The following is a 15,677-nucleotide window of genomic DNA, read 5'->3' on the forward strand; positions in this document are numbered from 1 at the left end:
GCTATATAAATGCAGACCATTTACAAGCTTTTCAGAAGTAGATACACTATTCTGGTCTTTTTTTCCCGGAATTAGCCATTCATTTTTTTATTAAATATTAATTGATTGAAAGAATTCGTTTGAGTCGTTAGTAAAATGTTATATATCACGAGTTTGAGAATTATGAAGCCTGAAAGACCAAATTGAGGGTTCACTGCACCCGTTGACAACCCGGAAATGATTCCTTAGTGCGGTAGTACGTGGCCTTATCATCAAGGACCCTCAGAGCCGTAGTTCTGCATCATTCGAAATGGTATGGTTTTAACTTTGTGTTTTTATTTTAAAACGTAGATCTATATGCTATTTTGATACTACGTCCACAGAAAAGGCAGAACTGTTTAATGTAATGTTTCTTTGCTGTACTTGGTGCTAGCTTGAAGGCTTTAGCATCTCGCGTCAAACTCCGAGTTAAGAAAAGCTAATAAATGAAACGAAACACTCGCGGTTGAATTGTTCACGATCTGAACAAAACACCGTTTAATACGATAATGTGGCTTCAACGTTTTGTCCCAGGAACTCGAGGCAATGACCAGATACACCAGCCCGGTGAACCCGGCAGTGTTCCCCCATCTTACAGTGGTCCTCCTGGCTATCGGCATGTTCTTCACCGCCTGGTTCTTCGTGTATCCTTGTCACTAATTTATTGACTCACAATAATACCAGTGGTTCCCTCATGTTACTGATGATGTTCTTTGGAAAACTTCAAGGGATTCATAACATTTACCAAAAAAACTATCTTAAAGGGACAGTATGTATGTTTATATTAATAATAGTAATGCAGAGTACTTCGAAGCGCCTTTCCGGACACCCAAGGTGCTGTACATAGAGTAACAAACAATAAAGCACGAATAAAACAAGCAACTAGCGGCTGAAAGCTCTGCTCCCCATGGAGCTGAGCCGGGCAGCAGGTATAGTGAGATGGAGGGAGAAGGATGATCTGACGGTGCGGGATGGCGTGGCAATGTGACCTTTTTGACCAATAGGTGTCGCTGTCTTGTCTTGCAACTTAAAACGAGTTTACGAGTGGTTTAATGTAAAAGTTAGAATACACTGACTGCTCCCTGAACCCTGATATAGACTCTTTCACAGCCTACGTCACAATTGTAGATAGAATAGAATAGAATTTACATTTATTGTCATTCTTTGTAACAATGCACTCAGAACGAAATGTCGATACACCTGACCCGTACAGTTAAACTGTAGCCAGCTGATGCAGCCGCAGCCAAACAGGGCACAGCCATTTTAGTCATTAGGTGACAAATCAAAAATTGTTGTGCAAACAATTACAAAATATATATACACACATTGAATGAATAATAAAAATGTAGCTAATTCATTATTTGGATTGTATGCCCAAATATTTTTTGCAATGTGTGCCTGTTTTACTTTCAACCCACGCAGTGTTTACAAGGCTACACACTAACAGTTAGCTGAAGCTAAGAAAATAACAAGTTAGTTTGCCAATAAAATAAGTTAAATGGACTCAATAGCAACAATCATTAAAATCAAATTTCTCTTAATCTGAGTATTTTTTGATGAGTGTCTCGGTCCAAACTTTTCCCTTTTATCTACAACTCCCTTTTTTCTTTGATCAGGAGTGTCCACTGTGATCCCGTAAGCTTTAAATTTACAATCACTAACATTTTTCTCCGATTCTGGCACACAATCGGACAAAACAACTACAGTTACAACAGTGTTTTTTTCTGTGTCATCCGACCACCGCACGTATTCTTTTGCCTCCAGACTAAGCCCGGCCCACCGGGTACATCACAGTTATTACAAACAAATAAAAGGGACCTTACTAAGCTTTGGTCAATATCTGTTTTTATACATTAACTAGTTTGATGTATTTGATCTGACACATGATGGGGATCAAATTCCTTGGGAACCGGGTTACTGCTCCTATGTTACTGGTCTGTTCCATTATAGGGATCAGTTGCGGGGAAAGCAAATCTAAGCTCCAAAATTTAACGTTACTATGACTATTTGGCCATTTGGACAACAGCCAACAATCACGTATGATTACGAAAGTACATTTACTAGCACATAACAGGCCACTGACCTCCCAGTAATTAAAGTGACGTGATGTACAACGTAGCCAAGAGTTAACGCTACCTGACGTCAGCCTAATGTTAGAGAGGTTAACTTTACAAATAACTTCATATGTCTCTTTGGAAAAGTGACAATTAGTTGTCTCGAATACTATGTTGACATACATTATAACAGATTTAGACATCCTTATTAACTTTATCCGTGTTGAATTGGTGCTGTGGACAACTGCATTACTTCATCCAACGCAAACTCCTTGATTGAGACGTGGCTTGGTAAAGGGTAAAAAATGCATCCCATCGCCCAGGCACTCAGGATACCTCATATAAGATTTGCATATACCCGTGCACACTGTTTGAAAATTTCAAATATTAAAATGCATTAAAAGACTTGCACCAAAAAAAAAAACCTGACCATAGTGCAATGCATTTGAACGGACATGTTAGGAGAGAATGAGTGGATTGGCTTGGCTATCTGCACTGTGATTGGCTTATCACATTTGTGAGCAGGGCAGAGCCATAGCTCAATTGGTAGGAAAAAACGTCAAAAGGTATTAAAAGGACGGGTCTCCTGTAAGTCTTGGGCTTCAACCTGTCATCTTTTTTGCTCCAAATGATTTATTCATTTTATAATGTGATGTTTGGGTAGCCATCATGATTTTCGGGTGGTACATGAATGAATGAAAGAAATGTCAAAACTGACTAGGAACTGTGTGGTATTAGTTTTTGTCAAGATTAGCTTACGTACTGGAGAATTACTGTCTTCAAAAAAAACGTATGAATTAAGCAACAAACGCTTGTAAAATTACGAGTATCAACATTTTTCATTTCTGAGGTATAAATACTTGCCAGTAGATGTCGCCCTAGTTTAGTTTACTAGTGTCCAGTATAGTTAAGGTGATCCATTAACTGAGTTCACCCTTGACATTATATATCAGCTATGAAGTGACTTCAACCAAATACACCCGAGACGTTTACAAGGAGTTGCTCATCTCCCTGGTGGCTTCACTTTTTATGGGTTTCGGCGTTCTCTTTTTGTTACTCTGGGTTGGCATCTATGTATGAAGGTAAAGGTTTTTATTTTCAAAACCATTCTGTTTTGATTGCACTTAAATCCACTCTGCTCTACTTTCAGGTGACCTTCATGTAAGATAACACATTCCAACCAGAACAGCGCACTCACACAGGACATGGATTTTGAGTTGTTTATGACTGCACTGGCAATAACCGTTTTCAAATAAAAGGGGTCTTTGTAAAACTTCTGCTGTTTCTGTTCACACTGTCATGGAGGAGTGAGCAAAACATACATGACTGTCAGGAAATTGGAATATTGTAAGCCATAATCAACTATATTGAAAGTTGTGAAATATTTCAGTTGAATTTGAATGAATCCAGAATGTAATAGATATACAATTGCTTTACAGAAAATAAATAACTTTACCACAATATTGTAATTTTGTATGACAGTCCTGTATAAGCAATTGCCATGTAAGTTCACAACAGCAACTTGACCTGCAAGCAAGGTTATTTGTGACTCCCTACAAACTATTTATGGCTTGTTGCGCTGGTAAATCCTGATTAATCTTTGTGTAAAAATAGAGCAGTCTGTCTCACCTTGTCTCCGGGATAATACGCGGTTAGGGATTACAAAAGGATTATTCAAGGACTATTTAATAACAAAAACAAAAGGAATACAATAAAAATGAGTAATTTTACTCCAAAATCATCTCAGGCATCATGTAAACATAATCATACTTGTCTTCAATAAGCACAAGACTTCAATATACGGGACAAGTTTTAGCATGCAAGTCAGGATAGTCAGTGAAGAATTGTAAAATGTATAAATGATGCTTCTTGATAGTATTTTTAATGCAGTCTCCTACCGAGAGTACAGTACAAAAGGCCACGTGCAGTAGATTACCAGGCTCAATCCTGATTAATACAATATGCCACCCCTGGCTAGGCTGTTTTACCTCGAACCATCTGTCTGCTCGGTAAGAGTAAACTGGAGAGGTTTGAAATGTCCACTGCTTAAAAAAAAATATTTTTTTATAGTTTGCTAGTAAAATCATACAATTTGCAAAATGTACTGATATGTCAGATAATTTTGCTTTACTATTTTTATTTGAGTAAAAAAAATCCTACCCCATTTTTGCTCATTCGAAGTGTTCTTATTTCACAAAAACTTTCCTAACATGTATTTTCTAGAATTGACATGAGCAAATTTGGTAACATTTTGCTAATTCTAAGATTGTAAACTAAAATATAGGGCAGCACGGCGGCATAGTTCTGAGGTCATGAGATCGAACCCTTTGTGTGGAGTTAGCATGTTCTCCCAGTGCTTGCGTGGGTTTCCTCCTACATTCCAAAAACATGCATTTCAGGTTAATTGGCGAGTCCAAATTGTGTGAATGATCGAGTGAGTTGTCTGTCCCTGTGTGCCCTGCGACTGGCTGGCAACCAGTTCAGGGTGTCCCCTGCCCACTGCCCGAAGATAGCTGGGATGGGCTCCAGCTTCCCCAGGACTCTACTAAGGATAAGCGGTGCAGATAATGGATGGATGAATGGAACTAAAATATAATTATACTATTTTAAAAATATATTCTTTATTTGGGCAAAATTATTTGCCATATGAATCGAGTAAAATAAGAAAAAAGAATACTTGATATGAGCAAAATTTAGTGTTTTTTCTTACCATATTTGAATTGTTTTGTATTGGGTCAAACTGTTTTTAAATTATCAAAGTAATTTGTCATGAGATTGTGTTTTTTAAGGGATTTTTTTTTTCATTTTACCAAAATATAAAATGCGGAGAATGGGGCAAGTTTTTTTTTCTTGCAGTTTGGTCACCTTTTTTTTTTAAGTATGTGGGCAAAACCCCTATTTACCACCCATACTTATTCTGTATCTGCGGCAACAAAAGCATTGAAGCGCTTTGAGTCTCGAATGTAAATTGAAAACAGCAACAAAATTGTTCATCAAAAGTCGGAGTGCAGTTTTCATTTGACAGCATATGAAATCCAACGCTTTTCCATCTTTGATGTCTATTTCCGAGCTCTTGCGAAGGCCTCACGCAGCCAGAGAGAGTCAACGTAGAGTCTCGGATCCCCCATGTACTCTGCCGTGCGCTTGTACAAGTAGTAATACAACACTGCCACTAAAAGGAGAAAGATAATGACCTGATGCACCAACGGAAAGTTGGAAGTAATTTGTACAACTTTGATTACCTAGCCTCTGGAACACAAAGAGAGCTTGAAGGCCATCCGTCCAAACAAAGCTGTTAGAAGCTCGCCATCGGAGATTCTACACACACAAAAGAGGGGCAGCAGGAAGAATGCGTTAGCGAGAAACTGCTTGTAGGAATTATGTTGACGTACCATCATCCAGCTGTGGAGGGAGATGCTCAGGGTGAGGTAGAGGGCGGAGAAGAACAGCAGACTTCTGAATCGCTCCAGCAGTAGAGAGACCAGGCCCACCTGGAACACGTACGTGTTGAACATCATCAGCAGGACGATGATCACGTTGAACAAGATGGCAATGTCCTGGATGCTGCAAACAGTTTTCAGATAAAATGAAATGATCATTTTAAACAACCACCAACATTACTAAACATAAATTATCTCCATGGCAAAACAAGCAGCACTACAACTCCATTTAAAGTAGCTTAGGTTAGTTATTGTTACAGTTAAAAGTAAAAAGTAGAAAAGACACTATCCAGTCTTGTCTGATGCAGGCCAGAACTAATGAAGGTGATATTGTTTTAGAAATATTAATCCATCATCCAAAACAAAATTGATACTGGTTAAGCTCATAATGTTACAGAAAATATCCAAAATGTTAACCATTTCCCAAAGTAAAGGCAATGTTTTTTGTGTTAAGCCGAAAACCTCAGAAATCTTTTCACATTTCATAGACCCTTATAAATCATGTTTATTTATCCATTAACATTTTGTGTTATGGTTAAAGATTTTGCCCCCCCCCCCCAAAAAACAGCAAAACATGTAGAATAACCCATAAATCTGGGAAAAATTAGATACTAAAATCCAACACAAAGAAAATTGATCTTCTTTCATGGAGGACAATAAACATTGGTTGTATTGAGAAGAAGAAATTCTGAAGATTTTTTTTTTAAAGAACAATAAATCGATTTAAAAAAATTATGTGTGCTCATAATTGATTCATTGATGGAAAATCTATTAGTTGTTGGACCTTTCAATTACATCAGAAAAATAACTGTTGGAAAGCTAAATTTAAAGGATTTAGACTTAAAAGCAATCTGTAAATGATAAGTAAAATAATAGGCAGGCCGTTTGCATGTTTTTAATCATGAAAAGTTAAGTTAATGCTGTCTACAACAGGAGTCCCGAACCATTTCTAAAATAAGAGCTACTTTTTTTGTTATCTATTAGAACAGAGGGCTACAAGTTCTATGAGCATTTCTAAAATGACAGGGCATTTTGTTGTTCTATTATGCTATTATCAGGATGTAATTATTAGAAGTAGGGTTAAAATAGGCTCAGTCAACTACTAAAACCTCCATCCATCCATTATCTGTACCGCTTATCCTCAATAGGGTGGCAGGGGTGCTGGAGCCCATCCCTGATATCTACGGACAGTGGGCAGGGCATACCCTGAACTGGTTGCCAGCCGGTTGCGGGGCAAACAAGGACAGACAATTCGCTCGCTCACTCACACCAAGGGACAATTTAGACCAGCCAATCACCCTGACATGCATGTTTTTGGAATGTGGGAGGAAACCGGAGTGCCCGGAGGAAACACACAAGCACGGGGGGAACTTGCAAACTCTTCACAGTAAGGCCGGTAGCTGAAGTTGAACCCATGACCGCAGAACTGTTCCGTGGACGCGCTAACCACTCAGCTGCTGTGCCGCCACTAAATCATACTTGTTAGAGATCAAAATGACTAGAAAATCACAATAACCCATCACTGATGAACTATTTTAGAAGTAATCTGCAGGTACTGTTGTGTTCTTAAGGGGCTACCAAGTGCCCATGGGCACCATGTTGATGACTCCCTGTCTACAAACATCCATCCACTATATGCACCGCTTGTCCTCAGTTGGGTCGCGGGGGTGCTGGAGCCATGCAAACTCCACACAGGTAGGTTCGATCTCATGACCTCAGAACTGTGCCGCACACGCGCTAACCACTGCGCCGCCATGCTGCCCGTCTACAAACACTACTTTTTAAATATTGCTTATCTCTGAATAGTGTATTCTTTTTTTTAATCGTATTTCTTTTACATTTTTCAATTGCATGTTTATCCTGGAGTACACAATGTTTACTACGTTGTTGTCAATGAGAAAGATCCTTCTAATTCTAATCTCGTTGTAAACCATGTTCATTGGAATAATCAGCGACAACATATACCATTTTATTTCTAAATAGTACAGAATGGCGACTTGTGACACTTGCGTGCCAATAACTTACACGAAGAGCACTAGTTGGATGACGGCAGCTCCCCTCAGAAGTTCGCTAAAGGAGTTGACGAAAAGGTCAAAAGCCAAAAGCGTGAGCTGCATCAGCAGCACCAGGGAGTAGTTGCTCGTTTGCAGCATCTCAAAAACTCTTTCTCCACACGTACAATTTTCTAGTTCTTGATGCTGGGGTTATCTTTATCTGCAATCATTCTGGGTGGTCTCATCAAGTGTCATGATGATTGCAAGTAGTCCAAGAAATCACTGCAGACATTGGTGGTCGTTTCTTGGTAGGGTTCCTCATGCTGAACTACCTGCAAAGAATCGCACATTCATAATGGATGCATCTTTGTAATTTTATCGTAGCAAATTCAACCTGTACCTGTTCTTTGTACTGTGCGCGAAGCTGCTACAAGCAGCTGATATACATGCTCTGGGTGTTACATAGGCAGATTTACTAGAGTTACATCAGCACCTCAGACGTTTTGGAAGTCTATCTGCTTGAGGAAATTGGTTCGGAAAACAAACGAGTAACACACTGTTTCAACACAACTAATCTCTAAGCTGGCATTGCTGCACAATGGATCTTGACTTCGAGGAATCCTGTCCGGAATCGCCACATTAAGATCCAGTGTTGTTGTTTTTCCGTTTGTAGGCGTACCATTAAGTCTTCGAAAATATCTTCTGACAGAAAAATAAAAATACTAAAGGTGGAACTCGAATTTAATAAATCAGCAAACGTTAAACAATCTGCACTGATTCGCAGAACAATAGTCCTCTCGAAACCCACAAATGCTTTCCAGAAGTAGCGTACGCATTTCCGTAGCTTCCATGGTAACGAACTTTTACCGTAGCTCACAATGTAAGACATTTTTACATGAACTTTAAAGGCCTTTTGGCGCACACAAAAATAATTGTACTTGTTCCATTGTCAGTATTTATATCAAATACAATATACAAACTAAGGTACACTAAAATTAACCTTTATGTGATACAGATGAAATATTTGTTGTGCACACGTTATTCAGCTTTACGGTCCAACATGAACGGCATTGGTATTTTACTGCCATCTACAGGTCATACGCAGTATTTCCAGTTTGACTGCGAAGTGATCAAAGGTACTGTAGTGTACACCTGCGTCCTTTACTGTGTAGGTATGTAATAGGTTTACTATATCTCGTAACTTATTGAAATAATATACTGAACTCTACCTTATATGGCATACTTTTGTTAAATTATTGTTATTTTTTTCATAATTCTAAGCGTGGTTTGCTTGTTTTGGGTAAGAAAAAAATAATTTCAATTGTGTACAGTATGAGGTTTTTTTTTTCGGTTAGCTTGAGTGGCTAACTGTCATGCCAGCTGTTTAGTTTTTTTAATCATTACATTTATATCTAATACTTGTTTTTTATATATTATGCACGCACAAACATGTGGTCCATGTTATTTTGTCAGGGGTGTCAGTGGTTTCTTCCAACGAGTTTTTAAATGTCCTCTACTTATCCTTTCAATGAGAAAACGAGTCATTTTAAACGTATGAGCAAGATTCAAAGTATATTTGTTTTCTGCCCCTTCTCCTCTCTAATGCAAAAGCTTCCATAATACTTTTGTTGACATAACTCTCACGTTGGAATTCGCCTTATCTCGTATTGGGAGGAAGGCTTCATATTGTATATCATCTTCAAGAGGGTTATCAGTAGTCACTGTCCAAATATTTATTTTTATGGTTTGGTTGTAACGTTGTATGGAGAGGCTTCTCACTTTATATTTTCACAATCAAATGGCACTTGTGTTTAGTGTTTCTTTAGGTCCATCAATCCATCACAATTGATGGGTCATTGCCATTTTCCAGGAAATGTGATTTCTAACTGGTATTAGAAATTGTTGACAAGATTGTTGTTTTTGAATACATGGTCAGGTCTTCCAAAATATATATTTAAAATGAGCCTATACCTTGTATATGTAAATCACTCATTGCCCTTATACAACCTCACTTAATAATTACAACCTGGTAATAACATAATAACAATATAGTAATAACGTGATACGTAATTTTAGAAATGTATCTCAAACTGGTATCCTTTCTTGCTAATGTTTGACATAAAAGTAAATCTCAGCTTAAATAAGATTGGTGACCCTCCGTTATATCGTTTTTGGGAAGTCAATTGCCTGCAGTCGTAAGTTCAGAATTATGCAAATGCATATAAACAGTGTTTTGCATTTATTTGCTCCTGGTGATCCACCCTCTTCCCTTAGTACACACAAACTCACATCTCCATCCTGTTCCTTACTTTACATACATCCTGGAGGTTGGTTTTGTACTGTATTACCTCATCTGTAAGCTGCAGTATTTATCATTATGGGAAAGGTACAGTATCCTTTGCTTGAATTCCTGCAATTCACCCTACATCATTAACTAACACTCAATAGTCTGTGTAGAAGCCCTGTCGAAGATTAAGCAAAAACTTCCTCAATTTAGATTGAGACATGTATTTATGTTTTTTTGTGCAGATCTGAGTGAACATAAGTTTAACAGAGCAGCTGGAGATAATGCGTTTGGTCCCAGAAGAGTGAGTGGTTCTTGTTTGACAAGGGAGGACCTGTGAGGTAACCTGTTACAGAACCTTGCAGCAAAAGGTGAGTAATATTTCTTATGCTTACTAATTGTTTTGAACTATTTTGAAACCAAAATCTACTTCATTATTGAGTATAAGAATGGTTACCAACCTTATATGTCTTTCTTAAATAAAAAAAACCTTTGCTAATAATTACTAAACAATTACTTGAAGAAACTGATCCGTTTGCTCCAGGACATCCGTGTCTATTTACATAGTTTGCTACCACTATGTAAACATGTGAGTGCAAAAATAATTATATTCTCTGTAAATTGTGAAATGTCTTTGAGTGTCCAATAGGAAGAATATAAATGTGATGGCCCAGTGGTACAAATTATTAGTTTTATAATCAATCAATCTTGGGATTGATTTCTTGATTTATCAAATAAACTACAAATGTTTTAATTTTCATGCATTTCAAAAACGACATTAGATAAATAAATCATCGTAGATACATAACCTACTGAAATGCAGTTATTCTTTTGGTTCATACATTGTAAGAAATTAATCCAAAATCTTTATTTTCCAAGTAAAGCAAATCGCTGGGTTAGCTTGAAATAAATAATCCGCCTCCGAAAAAATATCTTAACAAGACAATAACTTGTCAATAAAAAGTCAATAATTTCTAAAAACAGAAAGTACACGTGGCTTCACCCATGTGAAAAATATGTTTAAAAATATTACAATTACCTAGTTTTGTCTGATGTTCTTTGGTAGAGACATCACTACAATTTTCGTTTCAATTTAACACAAAGTTAATTGGTGAAAATGATTAACAGTTCAGTTTGTGTTTTGTGCCACTTATTCATCTGTTTTCAGGCTCCACCACAATTCCAGTATGTATAAGTGGCTGAATGAGGGAGAAGTGCTGGAAGGGCAAGGCAGCGGTGAGGCAGTGCCTGTAAACCCGCGACATCAGAGCTTGTCAGCAGGAAGCCCCAGACTGGGCAGGGGCCGCAAGCCACTAGGTTCACCCACTCCTAGAAAGGCAGCGGCACCAATCCCGCAGGCAGAGACCATGGGGAAGGCGAAGCAGTTGTTTGTGTTGTGCGACAAAGAAGGCAAAGGCTTTATCACAAAACGGGACATGCAGGTGAGTGGACCGTTGGGTTGATTGAGAACAAGATCCATGTAATCATCTGTTTTTTCCCTCAGAGGCTACAGTCGGAATTGCCTCTGTCACCTGAACAACTAGAGACTGTGTTTGAGAGTCTGGATCGTGAAAAAAATGGGTTCCTTACACCACTTGAATTCAGCATGGGACTTGGTGTGTATACTGCATCATATCATGAAAGTTAGGAATAAAACAGTCTGTCAAACAGCCGTCTTTTTGGTGCAGGTGAGTTAATGGCTAAAAAAGAGGCAGCTAAGGTGAGGGAAGAGCCTGCAGCCAAAGACATCGACCAGGTGGACTGGTCAGAGGATGCTGCTACAGTAAGACTTACCGACATACTCAATGAGCTTGGAGCTGACAAACTCTCTGACAGGTAAGAATGCTACAAAGAAAATATCTCAGAATGCAGAGTGTTCTTCCTGATCATTTTTGTATTAGTGCTGAGGCATTTTAAATACTGCTATATTGTTACCAAAATAATTAAATCAATACATTGTTACGATTTGGTTTTACATCGCATACAATATCATACATCAATCTCTGTCTTGCTGTTTTTAAATCGACTTGAGAACCCAGTATCCCACTCTTATGACATCCATCCATTATCTGCCCAGCTTATCCTCTGTGCGTGTGTGGGGGGTAGGGGGGGGGGGGGGGGGTGCTTGCAGACCACTCACTCACTCATTCAATTTGAAACGGCCAATTAATTTAACATGCATGTTTTTGGAATGTAGTAGGAAACCGGAGTACCCGGATGAAACCCACGTAAGCACAGGTAGAACATGCAAACCTCAACCAGGAAGGCTGGTAGATAGATTTGAACCCATGACCTCAGAACTGTGTCGCAGACGTGCTAACCACTCACCCGCTGTGCCTTAGTACAATATGATCACATTTTTTCCGATATACGAAATAATCAGGAAAACCAGAACAACTCCAAGTAATAACATTCCCATTAAAGTTCAATTAACTGCATCTTTAATGAAATCTGAAACATTTGTCTTCAAGATAATCCATATCTCACATATGGTGGGTTGTATCTGCTATTAACCATGCTCAAGATGCGTAAACTTGAGCGGTCTTTTTCTGTGGTGTTAAATGGCGGGTGTGAACCTGCACCTGCAGGGAATTTTCGCCATCTACTGTCAAAGAATGTAACTGAAAATACATGTTTTTGTTTTTTTTAGAATTACTTTGCCAAGACTAAAGCACACGACCCACTGAAAACGGGTCCGGGACCCACCAATTGAGATACACTGCTTAAAAGAACTTTATTAAAAAAGACCATCATCACTCGTCTTAAATTGGGTTTATTTCTGTAAAAAGTTTCCTGCATGTAGAATTCAATATTAGATATAGATATTTTCAAAGTATTTTCAGACCGGTTGATAAACCTTTTGCCAAACTCACGAAATAAGATTTTTGCTTTTGTGATGGAAAACTTTGTTTTACTGTCAGTCAGCAGGAGTTATGCTCCCTGTGGTGTGAGCTGCAGAGAGAACGGCCAGAGCTGCTCAGGCTTTTGGAAGGTATTTTGCTTCATGCCGTGACACATCTGCAGGACTCCATCAGAGAAAGAGACAGCCTGGAACAAGCTTTGCGCCGGTACCACACACAAAAAAAAAATCTATTAACATTGTGTACGGGTAGTTTTAGTATTTTCTTCATTTTTGTTGGACTTTAGACGGGAGCTTGAACACGATCGAGTTGTTTGGTCGATTTACGAGGAAATGGAAACCCAAATCCGAGAGGAACGAGAGAAACGTCTGGCTCAGGTATTGATGGTTGAGTATGAGTCATTCCTAGAACAAAATGATTGTTTGATGCAAAATAGGAGAGCATCATACAGAAGCAAAGAGGCATACAGATTGACGAGGAGTTGAGGATGCGGGACCAAGAGTTGACGATAATGCTTAGCAGACAGAAAGAGGTGAGTACCTTCTGTGCTCATAAACCGGCGAAACCAGGGACTTACTGGAAGTCGTCTTTGCACTAAGCTGGAAAGTAGAATGCAGGAGCTGATCTGTGAGCAGGCCAATGTCAGGGAACAAAATGAGGAGCTACGCAGCTTTAACGTCCAGCTGCAAGATCAAGCAGAGAAAAGCAGGGAGCAACTGCGGGCAGCTATGTTTCAGCTGGCCCAGCTACAGCTCAGCGCTACGCAGGAGCAATTGGCTAGACAGCGGTAAGCATCAGTATTCGTTTTAAGATCCATAATTCGGTTTTGCATAGCAAACTACTGTGGAATAAGTGTGTAATGATATTATATAAATAAGTATTGTCTTGCTTAAACTTGAGAGGAAAAGGTCATGAAAGCAAAAGGTGAAAGAAACCTTCAAAAAAAATTTCAATATGTTTTATAAATCCCCACATGTCTAAACAGATTGTTTTGGTTCTTATTATGTTTGTAGAGTACTGTATAAGCAAAATCCACCCATTTTTAGCTATGTCATTAGATAGCCATTTTGCACTTGTTGTTGGTTTCAAATCACATCACAGCTCCTTAGCTAATAACAAATCACAGCTTGTTTGTTTTCTGAAGTAGAGCTGTGACTGGTTTGTGATCACTGATGGAGCCCTAAATATCATTGATTTCCTTATATCTTCAATGGTCGCTATACTACAATAACCAGGAGACAGCATACTCCTGTTACACCATTAACTGGATGCCAGAAAGATTAAATACAAAGCTGTGTAGCATTGTACTGCATGTTGGGGATGAAAGCCTGTATTATCTTACTGAACTGCTTTGTATTCGTATTCCGCCTTGGCCGCTCACCTGGACGGGATGGACAACTGTGCCAATGTGTTACCCAATGGTCTTACTTTGTTTTGACTGAATTATGTGTCTTAGAGTGCAAGTACAGGTCACAGAAATATAGTGGATGAGCTCAAGTCTCCGATGTAAAAACTCTGAGGCCTAATGTGACAATTGTCTATGTCTTGTTCCATTACAGAAATGTTAATAAAGTGTCAAGAAACATACAGAAAGAGAAACATAGTCTCCTAAAACAACTTACCTTGCTACGGTATGGTTTTAATGTTCTTTTTTTTAATGACATGAATTTTGTTTATAGTACACTTATAACCACTCAGAAAAAAAGTAAAGTCTGGAAATCTTTATCCAATGCAGAGAGATGAATATGAGCTTACGAGATGAGAAAGACGCTGAGCTGAGCAAGAAGAGGGTCAGTCATCTGTGCCCACCCCATACTTCTCTGCCGCTAACTTTTGACCTCAGTGAGGACTGTTACAGTGCGTGGACACAACAGCGACATCCACCTTAAACTCAACGGCTTCATGATTCTTTCATACAGCAGCTTGTGACTCTTTTACCTCATTCTACATCCTGCACACATTGAAGACTAACGTCTTGTTTGGAAAATACACTTATTTCACGTATTGGGCGCCCGCCCCGAGACTGAGAGGTCGATGGTTCAAGCCTTGGCCGAGTCATACCTGAGACTTACAACATTGGTACTCATTGCCTCCCTGCTTGGCGCTCAGCATTAGGGGTTGGAATTGGGGGGTTTGGTCACCTAATGACCCCAAAGACATCAGTTGGGTTGAGCGAGGGGGCTGGGAATCCCCTCTTCAGTATCAAGAGTCCGAAATATGAACGTGTTCCTGACTCTAGCCACCCCCCATTAGGGGGTTATGGCTCCGGTATGTGTATATATATATATATATATATATATATATATATATATATATATATATATATATATATATATATATATATATATATATATATATATAAATTTTCTCTTATCTCAAAATTCTACACAAAATACTCCATGATGACAATGTGAAAACATTTTTTTTTAAACTTTTTGGGAATTTATTAAAAATAGAAAACTAAGAAATCACATTTACATAAGTATTCACAGCCTTTGCCATGAAGCTCGAAATTGAGCTCAGGTGCATCTTTTTTCCAATGATCATCCTTGAAATCTTTCTACAGCTTAATTGGAGTCCACCTGCAGTAAATTCAGTTGATTGGACATGATTTGGAAAGGCAGACACTTATATATGGTCCCACAGTTGAGTGTGCATGTCAGAGCACAAACACCAAGCATGAAGTCAAAAGAACTGTCTGTAGACCTGCGAGACAGGAATGTCTTAAGGCACAAATCTGGGGAAGGATACAGAAAAAATTCTGCTGCTTTGATGGTCCCATTGAGCACAGTGGCCTCCAGTATTCGTAAATGGAGGACATTTGGAACCACCAGGACTCTTCCTAGAGCTGGCCGGGGAAGGAGGGCCTTAATCAAGGAGGTGACCAAAAACCCGATGGTCACTCTGTCAGAGCTCCAGCGTTCCTCTGTGGAGAGAGGAGAGCCTTCCAGAAGGACAACCATCCCTGCAGCAATCCACCAATCAGGCCTGTATGGTAGAGTGGCCAGACGAAAGCCACTCCTTAG

At 38.9% G+C, this 15,677-nt stretch overlaps 3 protein-coding genes across 3 annotated transcripts; 2 read left to right on the forward strand and 1 right to left on the reverse strand.

The window, feature by feature from the left end:
• Positions 1-153: 153 nt before the first annotated feature.
• tmem258 (transmembrane protein 258) lies at positions 154-3,345 on the forward strand. The gene is made up of 4 exons (XM_088340116.1): positions 154-292; positions 553-662; positions 3,026-3,154; positions 3,223-3,345. Exons 1-3 carry the CDS (start codon positions 290-292, stop codon positions 3,150-3,152), a joined length of 240 nt encoding a protein of 79 aa, XP_088196242.1. The 5' UTR covers positions 154-289; the 3' UTR covers positions 3,153-3,154; positions 3,223-3,345.
• A 434-nt stretch (positions 3,346-3,779) lies between these two features.
• tmem138 (transmembrane protein 138) lies at positions 3,780-8,342 on the reverse strand. Its single transcript, XM_088340115.1, has 5 exons — positions 7,907-8,342; positions 7,538-7,838; positions 5,465-5,636; positions 5,315-5,390; positions 3,780-5,244 (listed from the first exon to the last, which is right to left on the reverse strand). The coding sequence occupies exons 2-5, from the start codon at positions 7,663-7,665 to the stop codon at positions 5,132-5,134; spliced, it is 489 nt and encodes a 162-aa protein (XP_088196241.1). The 5' UTR covers positions 7,666-7,838; positions 7,907-8,342; the 3' UTR covers positions 3,780-5,131.
• A 284-nt stretch (positions 8,343-8,626) lies between these two features.
• Positions 8,627-14,542, forward strand: cracr2b (calcium release activated channel regulator 2B). Its single transcript, XM_088340117.1, has 11 exons — positions 8,627-8,678; positions 10,036-10,161; positions 10,959-11,232; positions 11,295-11,406; positions 11,479-11,626; positions 12,712-12,858; positions 12,938-13,028; positions 13,088-13,183; positions 13,251-13,438; positions 14,211-14,282; positions 14,387-14,542. Exons 3-11 carry the CDS (start codon positions 10,978-10,980, stop codon positions 14,538-14,540), a joined length of 1,263 nt encoding a protein of 420 aa, XP_088196243.1. The 5' UTR covers positions 8,627-8,678; positions 10,036-10,161; positions 10,959-10,977; the 3' UTR covers positions 14,541-14,542.
• Positions 14,543-15,677: the final 1,135 nt, after the last annotated feature.

This window comes from Urocampus carinirostris, chromosome 7, assembly GCF_059441175.1.
Source record: "Urocampus carinirostris isolate Australia breed hairy pipefish chromosome 7, RoL_Ucar_1.0, whole genome shotgun sequence".
In the NCBI taxonomy this organism is placed as follows: Eukaryota; Metazoa; Chordata; class Actinopteri; order Syngnathiformes; family Syngnathidae; genus Urocampus; species Urocampus carinirostris.

Excerpts from the sequence above, each read along its gene's own strand:
- cracr2b (XM_088340117.1), top strand. The coding sequence starts at position 10,978 with ATGTATAAGTGGCTGAATGAGGGAGAAGTGCTGGAAGGGCAAGGCAGC. Across the intron at positions 11,233-11,294 it reads TCACAAAACGGGACATGCAG|AGGCTACAGTCGGAATTGCC; the intron begins GTGAGTGGACCG and ends TTTTTCCCTCAG. Across the intron at positions 14,283-14,386 it reads AAACAACTTACCTTGCTACG|AGAGATGAATATGAGCTTAC; the intron begins GTATGGTTTTAA and ends TATCCAATGCAG.
- tmem258 (XM_088340116.1), top strand. Across the intron at positions 663-3,025 it reads TTCACCGCCTGGTTCTTCGT|CTATGAAGTGACTTCAACCA; the intron begins GTATCCTTGTCA and ends ATTATATATCAG.
- tmem138 (XM_088340115.1), bottom strand. The coding sequence starts at position 7,665 with ATGCTGCAAACGAGCAACTACTCCCTGGTGCTGCTGATGCAGCTCACG. Across the intron at positions 5,637-7,537 it reads ATCCAACTAGTGCTCTTCGT|CATCCAGGACATTGCCATCT; the intron begins GTAAGTTATTGG and ends AACTGTTTGCAG. Across the intron at positions 5,245-5,314 it reads CTTTGTGTTCCAGAGGCTAG|TGGCAGTGTTGTATTACTAC; the intron begins GTAATCAAAGTT and ends TTCTCCTTTTAG.